The sequence below is a fragment of the Triticum dicoccoides genome, chromosome 4B (assembly GCF_002162155.2).
Source record: "Triticum dicoccoides isolate Atlit2015 ecotype Zavitan chromosome 4B, WEW_v2.0, whole genome shotgun sequence".
Taxonomy (NCBI): Eukaryota; Viridiplantae; Streptophyta; class Magnoliopsida; order Poales; family Poaceae; genus Triticum; species Triticum dicoccoides.
In genome coordinates, this window is record NC_041387.1 from 100,589,384 (window position 1) to 100,606,633 (window position 17,250).

Consider the following 17,250-nt stretch of genomic DNA (forward strand, 5'->3'; position numbering starts at 1 on the left):
ACTCGGAACGCCCCGCATTTTTAGGAACCCGTTCTACACATCCATTGTAATTATGAGGAACATCATTTTTGACTTCATTCTCTAAACTGATCACCTTAGGTTACAACACCAGAAGGTCGATGCTATGTCACGGTGGTAATGCCTCTCTCCAAGCACTACGCAACCTTGTAATCTCGCTATTTGTGGTCCTTTTGAGTAATGCATCAAGTGAGGATTCTCCCCCGTGATTGTTCAAAGATTTTTGAAAATGATGTTGCCCTAGTTATGGAAACATCAATCAACCTTCTTTTCCCAAAGAAAGAAATCCCCTGAAAAACAAACATCATTCAACCTCTTTCCCACCCACCCCGAGCACGTGCAGTTTATATATACGACGAGAGAACTACTCCCCCGCCGGCCCCTAGCAGAGGCAGCAGCTGGTAATCTTTGCATCTCTACACGGCGCCAGCTCCATCCAAGATCATCGTGAATATGGATGAGCAAGATCACGACGGGCTGCGACATCATGAGGCGGCGGCAGAGTCGTCGGTGCCGTTGCTGGAGAAGAAGGCCCGCGGCGTGTTGTGCGTGGAGGGGTGCCCCGGGTGCGCGATTGACCGGAGGAAGGCGGAGAACCCGGGCATCCCCTACAGCAGCTTCCTGTACGTATGGGTCATCACCCTAAGCACCGGTTAGTGCTACTACTACGACTCCATCGATCAACACCGCTAGTTTAGATCCCTGTCTGCATCTTGATTCATTGATGCAAAGTACCTCTTTTGATTATTTGCTTGATTTGATTCTGAAATATATCTAGCATTCATCCATTAATCTATCGCCGCGCGCCATTAATCTATGGTGCACGCTGCATATACATGAACTGGTAGCACATACTCCTTCTATTCATAAATAATATATCCTTCCTAAATTGTAAGACGTTTTTTATTGGCTATAGAGGAAATATAAGATATTTTAGATATTTCATTAATATGGACTACCTAACAGACTAGAATGAATGAACAAACAACACTAAAATGGGTGGAGGCGTTTTGGCTTCCGGGAGCACACACATGAACAGTAAGACGAAAAAATAATAAATGTTTTCAAAAAATTCCGAGTTTTTGTGTGGATGTTTGTGTTAGGGTTGCAAGCATGCTTGGCAATTTTCATTCGGAACAGAGCAGCAGTGTTTCGTCGGTGAAATAAACAAATTTGGGGTGACATTTGGGATAACATTTGGTATTCAATTTTTGTTTGCACAAGCCAAAATACTGAACTTTTTTGCCTTAAAATTTGCAGGTAGCATTTGGATGTGACTAAGAATACACAAAAAAATTGTCTTAATATTTTTGACATTTTAAAAATTACTTTTAGCCCGGGAGCACGTGCTCCGAATTGAATTTTCGTGTTCTGATGGCTATATATATCTTAGAGCATATCCAACAGGTGTGCAACCGTGCGGGGCGCTAAATAAGTTTACAGCGCCGAAAATAGCAAATTTTCGCGCACTGCAGAGCGCTGAATCCAGCGGCCGCTGTAAAAAATTACGCATGCGCGTCGCTCCAGCAGAAGCATTAAAATATGGTGTGTGATACACATACGTGGGCAAAAACAAGATAGTTCAATATTGATAGTTGCATAGTTCAGCTACTCGTCGTCGTCGTCGTCGTCCTCCTCCTCCTTCTCCTTCGACGTCGTAATGAAGGCGTCAATATACCAGTCATCGTTGGAGTTCCAGTTCGACGCTTCTCCAAGCTCGATGTTGAAGAGCGCGGCCGCCTTCCACGTACGCCTGTCCTTGCGATAGGCGGCTCACTCCGCCCTCCTCTTCACCCTCCTTTGCGCGTAGAATTCGCGCTTGTTGACAACGTCCTCCAGGAAGCGTTGGCGCCACACCACCATGGCCTCCTCGTCCATCTCAGCGATGCCGAGGCAGCGCTCCCGCCTTCGGTTGTTGCAACGGTCCTCGTCGGTGACAAACCGCGGGGGATGCGCGAGCTCCTACGTCCACTCCCGCGTCGCCACCTCGGGGAAATTCATCTCCCTACGAGTCCGTCGGAGAGGCCACGCCGCCGTGTCGTACGCGCGGGCGAGGCACATCTCGCCGGACCGGATCTCTGCGGAGAAGGCGCCGGAGGGACGCACGCGGACACCGCGCTAGCCCGAACTTCCCCGGCGGCGCGGCGGCATGGTGGCACGGCGGCGGCGAGGCGAGAAAAGATGCGAGAAAGAGCGGGGAGAGAGCGGCAGAGGGTGCGTGGCGAGGCATAGAGCAGTGGGAGGGCGCTGGATTTATAAAGCAGGCCGGACGCCGCGCACCAAACTAGCGCGCCCGGCTGTTTTTTCACACGCGCTCGATCTTTTTCCGCGTGCCTGAATATCCCGCGCCCGCTAGAGCAGGGGAAACCACTCCGCGCGCGCTAAAACCCACGATTACCGCGTGCGTATTTTTTACAGCCATCATTGAAGATGTTCTTACATATACACAGACCGGGTGTGTACTCATTTTGATTGTACTGCACCATGAGTTGGTAAAAAAAATGACCCTTTGTTGTAAAAGATGCATGCAATAATTGCAGCTAGGTATTCGCTGGAAAATAATTCTATGAGACCAGGTCTCATATAATTCGGGTGAGACCCACCCTGATGGATGACACGTGGCATTCATAAATCACAAAGCATCTATCCCACCCCCATCTGAAATCAGAGAGAGAGATTAGATGTTTTGTGATTTGTGAATGCCACGTGGCGCCCAACAGGATAAGTCTCACCCGATTTATATGAGACCTGGTCTCATATAATTTTTTTCCGTATTCGCTCGCTAGTCTGTCCAATGGTAAACAAGTAATTAGTCGGTATCATACCATATCACGTACTATGATTTGTTTGTCCTGTGCGAAGAAATGAATCTATCTATACTCTATATCTATATCTATACCAATATAAAAAGATCTAAAGAGGCAGATTTAATTAATTTCGGCCATCAAATCATGTCAATCCAACGACCTAAACCGCTACAATGTCGAGCGCTCAACACGTTTAGCATGCAGTTAATTTCATGTCAAATATAGTTTTTTATCATAATAACACACAAATAAATATCCTACTACTTAATATCCGCATGCACTTAATATATTTCCAAATTAACGTGCATTGCACGTACACATTGAACGGAAATGACAAAACACGTGTAACGTCACATTCTCGTAATCCCATTGAGTTGTACTTGGTGGTCAACACTTAGCCGTGGTGGCATGTGCATGTGCATGTGCATCAGTCATACCACAAAATTTTAAATATAAATTCGATGTATACGTCGAGGAATAACAACAAAATAAGCTTCACTATGTATGAGCTAATTCAGATTTTCGCTGTGAACAGTACTATTAACGACATGATTCATCTCTTTTTCTATCTCTTATAAGATGAACATGCATGGTGTTTCACCTCCCTCAAAATAGGCACTGTCAGTCACTTAGGACTTTCCTGCTGTCAATATGTCGAATTTTTATTTTAGCCTTTTTTGACCATCATCCTAAATTTGCAGAGACTAAGGTATTGCTTATCATGATTGCACCTGTGTGATGCTACATTCTAAGCTAATAAAATCGCCATTTATAAAAAAAAATCAGTGTCAATAAAGTTCTTTACTTTTCTTTTAATCTTTTGGTTACCCAATGGCAGTACAGAATAGCATGTAAACGTGTCATTGGCATCATAAGATATCTTTATTAAGTCTATCGAGAACATATTCTATCACGATGGTGCTTTCATGTCACGGGAGCACTTGAAGAAATCATCCCAACTTCATTATATTTTTGGTAGATGAGCACTACAACGACACAATCACACAACAATCAAATAGAAATTCCCTGGGACCAAAAAGATCGCCGGGCAAAACCCACCTTAACATTTCTTCGCATAGCTGCAAAAGCAGCAGTTTTACAATTTTCCAAACGCACGTGATCAAGCTTCCTGGCGTCCCTGTACCTCATGCTGAACCTTGCCACAAGTTCTTTCACAAGCTCACAAAATACCGGGAAAGAGTTTCGCAATTGGAATCGTGGCTTCTCCTGTGATGTAAAGTTTCTTTTGCGAGTTTCTCTGAGGGAAAATTGCAACTGCATATGGCCCTTTCAGTCATCCTCCAGCTCGGCAAAACCCAAGATATTTGTCCTCTCTCCCATGAGGAGGCTGACATCCACCGTAGACTTAAGCGGCGGGACATCAATCTGGCTGTGTTGGAAAGATCACGAAAGAAGCAATGTGTGAGAATTACCAACCTTAAGGAGGGCGACGCAAACCCTAAGTACTTCCATCTGAGAGTCAATGCTAGGAGACGAGAAAACTTCATTCGCCGTTTGTGTGCTAGCCACGAATGGGCTACCCAACATGAAGACAAGGTGCAAGTTATCCAATAGCACTTCGCCTCCTCTTTTGCGAAGGGGCCAACTATGAAGGGCGATTTTAATTGGGTAGCTTTGCCACCGTCCTCTGTGGACCTTTCTTCCCTTGATGAGCCGTTCAACGAGTTTGAGGCCTCGAAGGGCGACAAGGCCATGCCCAACGACAAGGCCACCGGTTCAGATGGTTTCTTCGGGGCGTTCTTCAAGTCTTATTGGGTTGTTATAAAAGATGGCATCATGGAATTAATTCATGCTTTCTCCAATTTGCACTTTGCTCTTGCACTGGATCAACTCAGCCAATACTACCCTCTTGCTAAAGAAAGACGGCGCCCAGGCTATCACAGGTTTCCGCCCCATTAAACACATCCATGCTGTTACAAAAAGTCATGGCTAAGATGTTGGCCTCTCGGCTTGCTCCTTTCATGAACGAGCTTACCTCCCAAGCCCAGAGTGCTTTTATTAAGATGAGGAGCATCCATGACATTTTTTTTGTTCACAACTATGCTAGAAGGCTCTAACGCACCAAAACCCCAACCCTATTGTGTAAGCTTGACATCAAGAAAGTCTTCGACTTTGTCAGCTGGGAGTACATGTTTGACCTGCTACAGCAACTCGGTTTGCCTTCACATTTTAGAGATTGGTTGGATGCGCTTTGGTCTTCTGCATCGTCCAAAGTCATCCATAATGAGGTTCAAGTCGCCCAATCGCTTACGGTCGTGGGTGGCATCAGAGCCTTTTCCGCATCTCCTCTTTGTGCTCGCCATCAACCCCCTGCAACATATCCTAGAGACTACCACCCACAATGGAGACTTGCATCGGCTACACGGGCGCGGTCCATTTTTTGCGCACCTCGCTCTATGTCGATGATGTCACCATCTTCTTGGCGCCCATCAAGGAGGATGTTGACATCCTAGAACACATCCTCAAAGAGTTTGGACATGTCACTGGCCTACTCGCAAATGTTCAGAAGACCTTGATTGCCCCTATTGGATGCTCCCAGATTGACCTTGATGTTGTGTTGGCTAACTTTCTGATAGGCCGATCATATTTCCCGATGAAATATTTGGGATTGCCTCTCTTCATCCAATGCCTTAGAGCCATGCATTTTCAGACGTTGCTTACTAAAATGCGTGCCAAGCTTATTGTTGGAAGGGGGCCAACATCACTCTAGCCGGTCGGAATACTTACATCAAGTCGGTACTCACCTGCCAAGCTATCCATCACCTCATCCCTCTGCATATAAAGAAAGGAGTTATTATTGGTATCACTATCAGTACGATCATGAGGGCGTTCCTCGGGGTTGGGACTAACAAGGTTAATGGTGGAAATCTGCAAAATCAAGTGGGAAATCGTGTGCTGGCCAACATCCCTGAGTGGGATGGGCATCCTGGACTTGGACAAGTTCTCTCGTGCCCTTAGGTTGAATTGACCATGGTGGGAGTGGAAGGACCCAGGTAGAGCCTGGGTTGGGTTGGGCTCACCTTATGACAACAAAGACATGAACCTGTTTTACAAGGTCCCTTCAATAACCCTTGGTGACGGGAAGACGAACAAGTTCTAGCACTCGTCATTGCTCGGTGGATCAAGCCTAAGGATATTGCGCCCACCATCTTCAACATCTTCCGGTTCACCAAAGGTTGCATCCAAAAAGTTTTGCAAAATGATGATTGGGTTTGCCTCATTTATACAACAAAAGTCACCCTCGTGAAACACATTCTTGATTTTGTGGTTCTTTGGGAGAGGTTGGCCACCATCACCTGCAGAATCACACACCGGACGAGATTGTCTGCATGCTCAATGCCTCCAGGGTCTATGACGCCACCTCGGTCTACCGAGCCAGTTTGATGATCTATCTCATACTACTATGAATCCGTTGGTGTGGAAACATTGGGACCCTCCTAAATGCAAGATGTTTGCATGGCTTGTGCTTCAATATAAAATCTGGAGGACCGATAGATTGCAACGTCAAGGTTGGCCAAATTGTTGAGATTGTCAACTTTCCAAAGTTGAGGGGGAGTTGGCTGCGCACCTCTTCAAATGTCAGTACTCTGTGCGCATTTGGAGGATGATCCAGTCCCCTCTCGGATTGCAAGGTTTGGACCTCACATCCTGGAGCGTTTTCACTACGATAAAGAAGTGGTACACCTCTTTGTGCCTCTCGAGAGGCAAACAGAACCGAGATATGTCCTCCCTTCTCTTTATCGCGGCGTGAGAAATCTGGAATGAGTGCAATGCTCGTGTATTTCATGGTGTCTCCTCCATGCCTTCCACGGTCTTCGCAAAAATCAAGCATGATGATTCCCTTTGGATTTTGGTCGATGCTAAGCACTTGAGAACTTTGACTCCATGAGAGTAGTCCTGTTTTTTGGCACGTGTGCCCTTGTTTTCTTTGCTATAAAACTCCTTAATTAATATGATGAGGCAAAGTTTTTTACCCTATTTAAAAAAACACATGTGCGATCATGCCAAGATGCGACAGGATGCAACACCAAAACGAGTAATATGAAGAGAAGTAATTCTATTGTGAATAGTCATATATATAAGTTCATAACTTTTGGCAATTAGAGCATCTCCAGTTGTAGTGGCGACTTTGGCCCTCGATATGTTAACGGACATGTCCAGACGGGTTGTTCAGTCGAGTAATAATGTTCCCCCATTTCCCCCCTCCCTTTTGTCCGCCTAGATAACGAACCTACGGGTGGGTGCAATATGGGGAGGGCACTGCGTCAACGCACAAGAAAGGAAGAGGCTAGGCCGAGGGCGAGGCAGTGGGGGATGATTTGAGATGATTGGGGTGCTTTTGGTGTGTCGTGCCCGATGTGGCAGACGATTCTGGATGGAGTCAACTCCGCCCCACGTATAGACTAGCTTTGGGGGGCGCTGGACAGTCTAAACAAATGGACTAGGTATGGGAAGCATCGTTGGTGTTTTTTCTGGGTGTCGTCCGACTATCTGCTCGGGGACACGAGGATGGTTGTGGTGTTTGGTTGAAGATGATGTCGTGCTTTTGTGACTTGAGCCCTAAATAGTCTCTTCTTATATACTCCATTTCTTTTCCCTTTCTCAGTCGCCAATAACTTGCATATAAAAGAAGCATGAATTGTACGACACAGACGTGAATAAAGATATCTTTAGTGCATAATGTGGCTCCGCCTGTCTGATCATAATGTGGTTGCGGGGCCGTGTGCAGATCTCATGTTCATGACTGGTTCGATGATGGCATCAGGGATTACCAAAGAAAGAGAATCTAGCGATGGGAAACGAGGGAATAAGATTGTTAGGTACCAACTCGAACTATTCACTCACAATTACACTTTCTCTAGTTCATACAAATCATAGGATTTGGTAAGTAATTCTTGACGAATAAAGGGAAATAAAAGATAAAAGTCGTCACAGTTCAAGTCTGACTCACTGGATGCCTTTTCCCTTTGATCCTCTTCTCCTTAAGTAGTAGCAGATGACATGTTAGCTCGAGTCTTGTAGCTGACCCAGTTGAACCCAATGTATTTCTTATTGGGTCGCACCAGCCAAGCTGGTCCTGTGATGATGCACCCCCTCACGGTGTCCCCCGGTGGCTTCCATAGTAGCGGTTTTGGCTACCATGGGAGCGTGTCTCACTCCGCTGTCATCCGCGTGGCTGCTATGGCAATAGTTTGAGCTGGCGCTGCATTTGGGGTCCTAACATCCCTGGTCCTTGAGAGATGACTTGTCCCCGAGTCAGGAGTTTCGGGTGGTGTTTGAATAGGTTGGTGGTGTCTTCCCAAGTTGCGTCAAAGACTGATGGATCAGACCCGTTGATCAGGATTTGCTTCTGTCGGCCTATTGGGTGCGGCGCCATCTCTTATGAAGGATCTCGACCGACTTCATTGGTTTTGATGTAGGAGTTGAGAGATCCATGCTAGCTGACTGCGGCAGACCATCGATGAATTCCACGGTGACAGCTTTCAAGGCGCTGCCATGGATTGGAATTAGTTCTAGAAGGCCAGCATATTTCACCCGTTCTGGCTTTGCTTGCTGGAAAACCTGACAAGGATGAACATACTGGCATACTCGTGCTTTCATTTTTAGGCTATGAAAAGAATCACGGATGCGGCGATATGTGACTGGAAAGCCTGAATGACCCCCTATCGTGTTGTCATGGAAAGCACTGAGTATGCACCTCTGAAGAATAGCTGCCCCCGAGCTAGAGGCAGCCGTGAAAATAAAGAAGCCCATCGGAATGGTGAAGCACTTCTTAGGATCAGGGCGAATTGCTAGTTGAGTAATGATTTTGGTCGCCTATGGGTTTGTTGTGTAACTGGTGGATACGTCTTTTAGCCAGACTGGTTGGCAGCCAGATACAACGACCAAATTGGCTTCAGCTGGGGCACGACGCGAGAGAGCATCAGAGGCATTGTTGGAACAACCCTAGCGTAGCAGATTTTGTAGCGCTAGCCAAGTAGTTTGGTAAATGCTTTTAGTTGCCATGGTTTTACACTTACTGATCATCAAGGTGGAGCATGCTTATTTGGTGTGTTCTATCACAAACTCCTCTGCATGAAGGTATGGCTGCAACAGTTCAACAACCATGTGGATGGCCATGCACTCTTTTTCGTATGTAGATAGACCTCTGTTTTGTGGCCCCAATGGCTAGCAATGGGGTGCCCACCTTGTTGCAGAACAACACCAACTTCATAATCACACGCATGGGAAAATGCTGAGGAGCTTGGATAATTCACACCCATCAGCTTTGTGCACTCTGTGGCAAAGCTCATCTCCAAAGTTCTGTCCTTGCCTCTCGCAGAAAAGATGCATGGGTTGATCTCCAGTGCCCAAAGTGCTTTCCTCCGCTCAAGATGCATCCACAATAGATGCCTTCACATCTGCAACATGGTCAGGCCCATGACTCCAAGAAGAAGCCTCTACTGCTTTTCAAAATGGACATTGCCATCGGTTTTGACTCTATTTCATGGGAGTATCTGCTGGACCTGCTTCAGGCATATGGCTTTAGTCTGAGATGATGAAATTCGATTGGCAATCTGCTTGGCTCAGCATCGTCAATGATTAGTCTGAACGGCATCGACGGCACCAACATTTCTCACCATAGGGGGCTCCATCATGGAGAACCATTGCCGCCCTTACTATTCATTTTGGTAATTGATCCACTGCAGCACATCTTACGCCTCGCCACTGAGCGTGGCCAGCTCAGGCCCCTCTCGGGAAGGGAATCCCAGCTGCATGTCAGCCTCTATGCCGATGATTATTCTCAAACCCTCTGAGGACTGATGTGGACTCTTTGCTGCAGATCATGGCAGATTTTGGGTAGGCCACGGGCTTGTGCATAAACCCCCGCGAAATCCTCGGTCGTGCCCATCCACTACACTACACTGATCTAAACCTCGACGACATCCTGCTGAATTTTGGTGATCAGCACATTGGATTCCTGATCACGTACCTTAGCTTGCCAGTCACTCTGGCCTAGATCTGTAGGGTGCATCTGCAGTTTTTTTTTGACATAATCAAGGCCAAGCTTGCGGTCTGGAAGGGGAAGCTATTGACACTGGTAGGAAGGAGGGCTCTAGTGAGGTCGGTCCTCTTGGCAATCCCGATTTCTGCTACGACAGCCATCCAGGTGGCAAAAAGTTTCCTTGCTGAAATTGACAAGATCTGCACATGGAGTTTGTGGTGCCAAGACGACCAGCTCACCGGTGGGAAGTGTAAATTCAAGTGGAGTAACATGTGCAAGCCAATGGACAAAGGCGGGCTGGACATCCTAGACACTACCAAGTTCGCCAAAGCGCTGAGACCGCAGTGGCTATGGCAGACGTGGAAATCTCCAGATCAGCCATGGGTGGGCACTGAGCTGCCATGCGATCAGAAGGACATTGATCTCTTCGCCACGGCGAAATTAGTAACAATTGGCAATGTGGAAACAACAAAATTCTGGGGAGCGCCATGGCTCTACTCATTCCCCCTACGCATGGTTGCTCCCACCTATTCCAGTAGATTTTGCCGGAAGAGAAGATCAGTCAAGGACGCCCTTGCTAACAACACATGTGTAAAGGACACTTGTCACCGCAACCTTTTTTTAGAGAAAAGACACAACCCGAGCCCAAGAAAGGCTCAAGCATAGCCCGGCTTTGAATTAACAAAGCCATCAACCGGCTAGCATTACAACGGAAACAGACCAAGCAACAAGGAAAGAAAATAAAGCAGGAATGCAACCCTGCAGCGGCCGATACAAGGAGCTAAAGGAAAGCACAAGTGCAACGATAAAATAAAAGGCTACAACTTGAAGATTTAAGTTCTTGAGGGAATCGCGCCACCAGAAGAGATCGCCCTGCACCCAAAGCCAACAAGATTGAAAGCCATCACCAACAGACGGGGGCCAACTCTTCATGCACAGGCTTGAGTGATGCTATGTCGTCGACAAGGAGAAACTGCTCCCCGAGAGCAAGCTCTCCATAGATGTCAGGCCGTCGGAAGGCAAAGGGCGCGACCACTCCAGCAAGCACATCGAACACAAGCAGCAGCCCACAATTGAAGCATGTCGTTGATGCAAGGCAAGGACCAGAGGTGTCCCAAGAAGACACGACACTGATTTGAGCAACACAGCCATCATGAGGAACCAGAGCTCGCCACGGCCACCAACTCAGCCACCGTCGCGTCCATGTTGCCGAAGAGGGGACCACTATCCCCTCTTGTCCAGGCCGTGGGCGTCGATCCGCCGGGCAGACAGAACCACATGGGGGAGAGCACGATGGCCATAGGAGGGAACCGGTCATCCATGGCGAAGGGTCACCACCGGAAGGAGAAGCCGCCGCCACCGGGAGCTCCCGAAGCTCGCAACAGCCTGCCCGCCTCCCCACAGACCCAAAATGGTGCCTTCAAGAAGGTAACGACGCCGCCATGCCGCCACCACCGCCCAAACCAAAGTTGTGGGCTCACCCGGATGCAGGGGAAGGGGGAGGAGGGAGAGGTGAACCTCAACGCCGCCTTCAGGAAGGAGAGCAGCGCTCGAAGCGCCGCCGAGGAGGTGGCCGTCGCCGCCGCCGGAGGCCAAGGGGTTACCCTGATCCAGAGCACCCACTCCACATCCACGCAGCCAACAACCAGATCGGGTCGAACCTGACATAGAGGAGGCTGTAGCAAGCGACGGGACACCGTCTTCAGATCTGGCGAAGAGGGACGCGGGGGACCCAACACCCGACGCCCCAGACCACTGCCGCCTCGCCACCAACGCAGCCGAGGGGAGGCGGCCCCAACTCCGGCACCGGCCGCCCGCCGCTGGGACGGCGCCGCCCACGCCACCAAGGCCGCCGCCTGGAACCCTAGGTCCGTTCCCAGGGAGGAAACGCGACCGAAGACCTTGCCGCCACCCTCATCGGCGTCCGCCCGTGGTTGCCGACGGCTGCCTCCGGCGGCGGCAAGGGGAGAAGCGGAGGAAGGGGGTGGCGGCGAACGGGATCTAGATTGCCCCCGAGTCGCCCCTACGGGGCGACGCGAGGAAGGAGGGGGGGTTGACTTCATGGATGTCACCGCAACCTGTCGCAACCATTCGTTGAAGAATTCCTTGCGCTTTGGAACTTGATTAGAGCATCGCCCCTCACCCTAGCGCCAACAACCAACGACAAGATCACTTGGAAAGTATCGACATTAGGCAACTATATCACGACTTCGGCGTATAGGATGCAATTCATCGGACATACCGACTCACCTTTCCCGGCTATGATTTGGAAGGCGTGGGCGCCACCACGATGCAAATCCTTCGTCTAGCTAATGCTCCACGACAGAATACGGTGTGCTGATCGGCTTCAGCGTGTCGGCTGGGATAATTGCTACTTCTACCCTCTATGCATCCGTAATTTGGAAAGGTCTTTCCACCTATTCTGGGGGTGCATCGTCGCCAAGGAGATTTGGTGCTCTGTCTCAACCTGGAGACGTTGTCAGTCGCTGGCTCCTACCAGTTGGGAAGGCGAAGACAATAGCATGGCGATCTAGAGCAAGATTGGTAGCCAAGGACCAGCTCCAGAAAGAAAGGGCATCTAATCCATGCTCCAGCTCATGGTTTGGGAGTTGTGGACTGAGAGAAACGACATGATCTTCAAGAACAAATACCTTACGGTACACCTGATAGTCAACTCCATCAGGATGACCATGAAGGCATGGAGGACCGTCGGAAAGGCATCCTGCAGCCCTTTGGGGACCCCCCCTCCCGTTGAAATATCTCCATTAGCTCTTAGGCCTCCTTTTTCTGCTTCTTTTTCATTTCTTCCCTTGTGGTTCTTGACCACTTCTCTGTACATACAACTCAATTGTCTGAATTTTAATAGGATCGTAGCATGCGTTGGTTCGTCATTGGCCACCTCCGCCTAAAGTAGGGCCAACGAGCATGTAGTGTTGACCAAGATCACCGCCCGAATATCCGATCAGAGACCCTCCACAAAGTGAGTGAGGAAAAAGTATGGGTGAGTACATTCTGAATAAGATATCAGGTGGTTCATTATAGTTTCAAAACGCTCGATGAAATCGGCAATAATAGTGTGTTGTTTAATGGCATAAAATTGGTGAATCAGCATCTAGTGATTATCCCTCCTGAATCTGGTGCAGAGTTAAGATGTGAAGGATTCCCAACCCATGGCCACTATGCGTTTCTGCACAAACGGAAGCCAAATACCAGGAGGGCCAAAAAACACAAAACAGCCATAGGTACCCAGTAGGATTCGTGCAGTGTGAACCTTTGGAAATATTGTTTGTGTAGCGTTCTAGAGCTATGGATCACCACCGGTGAAGACACATTTGGAAATATTGTTCACATACTGTTTTCCAGAGATGTGGATTATTGACCGGTGAAGACGGGGAAGCTCATGGAAGGTGTGGGTTGGCCTATGGTGGGGAGAATAGAGGAAGAGATGGGTAGTGGATGCGTACCTGTGACTAGGAGTGCCATCGGTGACGCTGGGGTCACCAACGGAAGCCTCCGGTAAGATGCGCGTCGCCATGACCGATTTGCCTGTGGAATGCCTCCCACCCGATGAGCGGTAGTGACAGAGTTGTCGTTTCACTCAACGAGGACGGGAGCTCCTGGAGTCGTCGCCTAAAGCGACGTGACCAATGACTCGAGCTTGGTGAAGGGAGTTTCCAGATCTGCCTTTGAGTGGTGCAGATCGACTAGGTGCAAAGTTGGGATACTTGCGTGTCGAGCTGCTTCATGACGTTGGCGGTGTCCGCCTTGGAATCCTAGTGAACCTTGTCGAGGTAGTCCTTCAGAGCCATATCCATGGTGTTGATGAAGATATGGCGGGCATGGACACGTCGTTGGATGTCCAAGATAAATCTGGTGAGGAAAAGAAGGATGGTAGGTGAGCTCTGATACCATGATGCTAAGTACCAACTTGATCTATTCACTCATAGATACATGTTCTTGGGTTCATACAGATCACATGATTTGGTAGGTAGTTATTGAGGAAGAAGAAAGAAAAATAAAAGAGAAAAGTTGCCGCCGTCCGAGCCTGATCCACTGGATGCCTTTTCCCTTCGCTCCTCTTCTCCTTAAGTAGATGATGTGTTAGCCCGAGTTGGACCCAATGTATTTCCTATTGGGTTACACCAGCCGAGCTGGCCTTGTGATGGCATGCCTCCCCTCACGGTTTGTCCAATGACAGAGTTTCTCGCTTCGCTGTCATCCGCGTTGGCTGCCATGACAGCGGTTTGAGCGGGCACTACATTTGGGGCGCTAACAAAGATGCAGTGACACCCGAAAGGTTTCTGCTTGGCGCGGCGTGGTCGATCACCGATGCTCACTAATTCGTCTTGGATTCCTTCCTCCTCCTTGTCCTCTTTCTGGGCAATGTCTGCGCGCGCGGGCGGAAATGCCACGAGTCCAGGTGGTTAACTGAGTGAAGCCCATTTCGTTTTGGCGTTTGCCCATTCAGTTCGATTGGGTTCAGTTCCGGAGGCAACAATTTGGGCAGATAAAGGTGGCACTGGGCGGCCACTGATCTCGGTCCCGGTGTGGTTAGTGAGAGTGGTGAGGATGAATCGGTTGGTTGGGTACTTGTGTGCCCGCAATGGCGGGGGAGGAAGAGGGGAGTTTGCCGTTACTGAAGAAGGGGCGCCAGTAGCACGTGTTGTCAAAATATGTAATAATGAAAAACTGTATAAGCTGTCTTTTACACTACTGAATGGTTCAGTTTCGCTTAACTGTTGTTACACGAATTTTATTGATATCAAGTAGTAGTTCTAAATCAGCATGAACTAAGTCAGTTAATGTTACCGTCTATAGTATCTTCCACCGCAAAAAAAGTTACCATTCACGTGATTGTACTGTTCTTTCTGGACATAATTTCTGGTTCTAATATTTCCTCTGGATTTTCCAGCTTTACCAATATCTTCACTGTTCCCCTACTTGTACTTCATGGTATGTATTATTATCCAACTTTTTTGAGTTAGATATACTTACATGGCCACTATTTAGGAAGAAATAGCACTCTTGATTTTTTTCAATTTGTTCACTTATCTTTTCTTATCGATGCATACGCCCATCTCTGATGTATCTGTTGCTAAATGCTAGTAGTCTTCATTCTATCTCCTACTTCTTTACAGATAAGAGACTTGCATGTTGCAAAAAGAACAGAAGATATTGGGTTCTATGCTGGGTTTGTAGGTGAGTTCTCTTACCAAATTCTTATTATATGATTAATTACTTGAGCGTCATGATTCAACGACTAAAACTGCATGGTTACTAGATGTGATATTTTCTGTTTTCATTGGAAAATTTCAGGTGCTTCTTTTATGTTCGGAAGATTTTTGACTGCGACTATTTGGGGAATAGCAGCAGACCGTATTGGGAGGAAGCCAGTTATTCTGTTCAGCGTTTTCTCCGTGTTTGTAACATTTAGCCACTTGTTTATTCCTCGATTTCAACTCCTATTTTATTAGCTGGGTCTCTAACATGATTCTTGTTAACATCTCAGGGTAGTATTTAATACTTTGTTTGGGCTTAGTGTCACCTATTGGATGGCGATAGCTACAAGGTTTCTCATGGGTGCTTTGAATGGCTTACTCGGACCAATAAAGGTATGTCGAATTTCAAACCCTTTTTATGTCAGATTCGTGTTATGAATTTGTGCCTGATTTTTGCAGGCTTATTCTATTGAAGTTTGCCGACCCGAACATGAAGCTCTAGCACTATCACTTGTAAGATAGTCATGTGTACCCATGCACTTATAAGATACTCCCTCTATAACTTAATATAAGACGTTTTTTGACACAATGGAGTATCTACTTTCACTACTTTTGGTTTTGACATCACTTTATTTTAATTTAGGTTAGCACATCATGGGCAATAGGTCTCATCATTGGTCCTGCTCTTGGAGGCTACCTTGCACTGGTATGGAAGAGAAAAATTAACTTCATGGTATACTTAACTGTCATCCTGTTAGTATACTAACCTAGTTGTTTTTATGGCAGCCTGCAGAAAAGTATCCAAATATCTTTTCGCCTGACTCATTCTTTGGAAGGTATCCTTTTGTGTTGCTAAATTAGATTATCCTAGATAATTGTTCTGCAGATACTTACTTTTGGTGAAACTTGTCAGGTTCCCGTACTTCTTACCATGCTTATGCACATCAGTCTTTGCTGCCGTTGTTCTGATAGGCTGCCTATGGATGCCGGTATGTGATATTTCAATGGTGTTAGCTTCCTTGGTTACGCAGTCAATCTAATTGCCCCTTTGTAATTACATTTTCTATGTTTTCGCCTCTTCATGAGGGATGAGGCCCGTAGGAAACCTTATATTGTCGGCCTGAACACATATGTTCTATATTTATAAATATGTCCTGATGTACCTTCGCATACTTTTCTGGGCAATCTTAGAACCAAATATTTTCAAATGTCTTGTTCAGAGGCCATATATAATATAATTGACCTCCGACATTTTCTGAATGTGGTTCTACAACCAAGTCCGCGACTCTTTTATGTTCTTTCCTTCAGTAACTAGTGTCAGGAGTAAAGAGTACATTGAATCTGACATGATACTGTAGGAAAGATGATGCTCTTTGTAGTTAATGTTGATTATTCCCCTGTTTGTTGTACTCCCTTGGTTCACTTTTATAAGACATTTTAGATAGCTGAAACTGAACTATTTTGGGTGTTGCCTTAAATGTCTAAACGGTCTTACAAAAGTGAACGGAGGGTGTTAGAGTACGTAATGGGCCTAATAGGCCCATTAGTCTTAGGGTTAATCAGAAATAAGGGTCGCTTGCTTAGGGGTCAAGTAAGCCTTGCTTGGGAGTCAAGTAAACCTCTCTATATAAAGAGAGGAGATGTATTAATCTAATCAAGCAAGAATTAAGAAGGAAATCCCTTCCCTCTTGCCCGGCGTGGGCAGAAAGGCCCCTGGCCGGCCCTCTCGCGCCCTCCTTCTAGCAGCCACATAACAATTTGGTATCAGGTAGCTCAGTTCCGATCATGTCTTCGCCGCCACCCACCCCGTCGCTTTCGCTGCCGATCATCACCACCGCGTCGTGGGCCATCTACACCGCGCCGCTGCCCTTCCCTTCCGCGCCGCTGGTCGCATCCTTCGGCGCCGCCACCGCCCAGATGCCGACACCCTCCACCGCACCACTGGCCGCCGCCTACACCCCGGAGGAGATCACCGGGGTCCTCAACGACCTCTTCACAGCCGTTCAGGGGATCCGGCTGTACCTGGCCAGCCCCTACGGGCCGCCGCCGCCCCTGCCGCCGACCGCCGCCACCAGGCCGCCGACCCTGCCGTGGTACTCGCCGCATCCAGGGGCCTCCGCAGCGTTCGCTGGGACGCTGCAGCCCCAGCTGCAGCTGCCGCCGCCGCCGCCCCGCAGTGGCCGCAGTGGCCGGCGCCGGC

At 48.0% G+C, this 17,250-nt stretch overlaps 1 protein-coding gene and 1 long non-coding RNA gene across 3 annotated transcripts in view; one reads left to right on the plus strand and one right to left on the minus strand.

Moving 5' to 3' along the window:
- Nucleotides 1-401: 401 nt before the first annotated feature.
- The window catches only part of LOC119295272 (probable peptide/nitrate transporter At3g43790), a 21,475-nt gene continuing 4,626 nt past the window's right edge, over nt 402-17,250 (plus strand). For both annotated transcript variants that reach the window (XM_037573667.1, XM_037573668.1), the window contains exons 1-9: nt 402-670; nt 14,744-14,784; nt 14,970-15,030; nt 15,148-15,250; nt 15,341-15,443; nt 15,510-15,563; nt 15,694-15,756; nt 15,837-15,886; nt 15,964-16,039. In XM_037573667.1, coding sequence (XP_037429564.1) covers nt 472-670; nt 14,744-14,784; nt 14,970-15,030; nt 15,148-15,250; nt 15,341-15,443; nt 15,510-15,563; nt 15,694-15,756; nt 15,837-15,886; nt 15,964-16,039 — 750 coding nt within the window. In that variant the 5' untranslated portion in view covers nt 402-471. The remainder of the gene's footprint in view (nt 671-14,743; nt 14,785-14,969; nt 15,031-15,147; nt 15,251-15,340; nt 15,444-15,509; nt 15,564-15,693; nt 15,757-15,836; nt 15,887-15,963; nt 16,040-17,250) is intronic.
- On the minus strand, nt 10,420-12,484 carry LOC119295273. The gene is made up of 2 exons (XR_005143874.1): nt 12,082-12,484; nt 10,420-11,975 (listed from the first exon to the last, which is right to left on the minus strand). It is a non-coding gene; the product is annotated as an uncharacterized LOC119295273 (long non-coding RNA).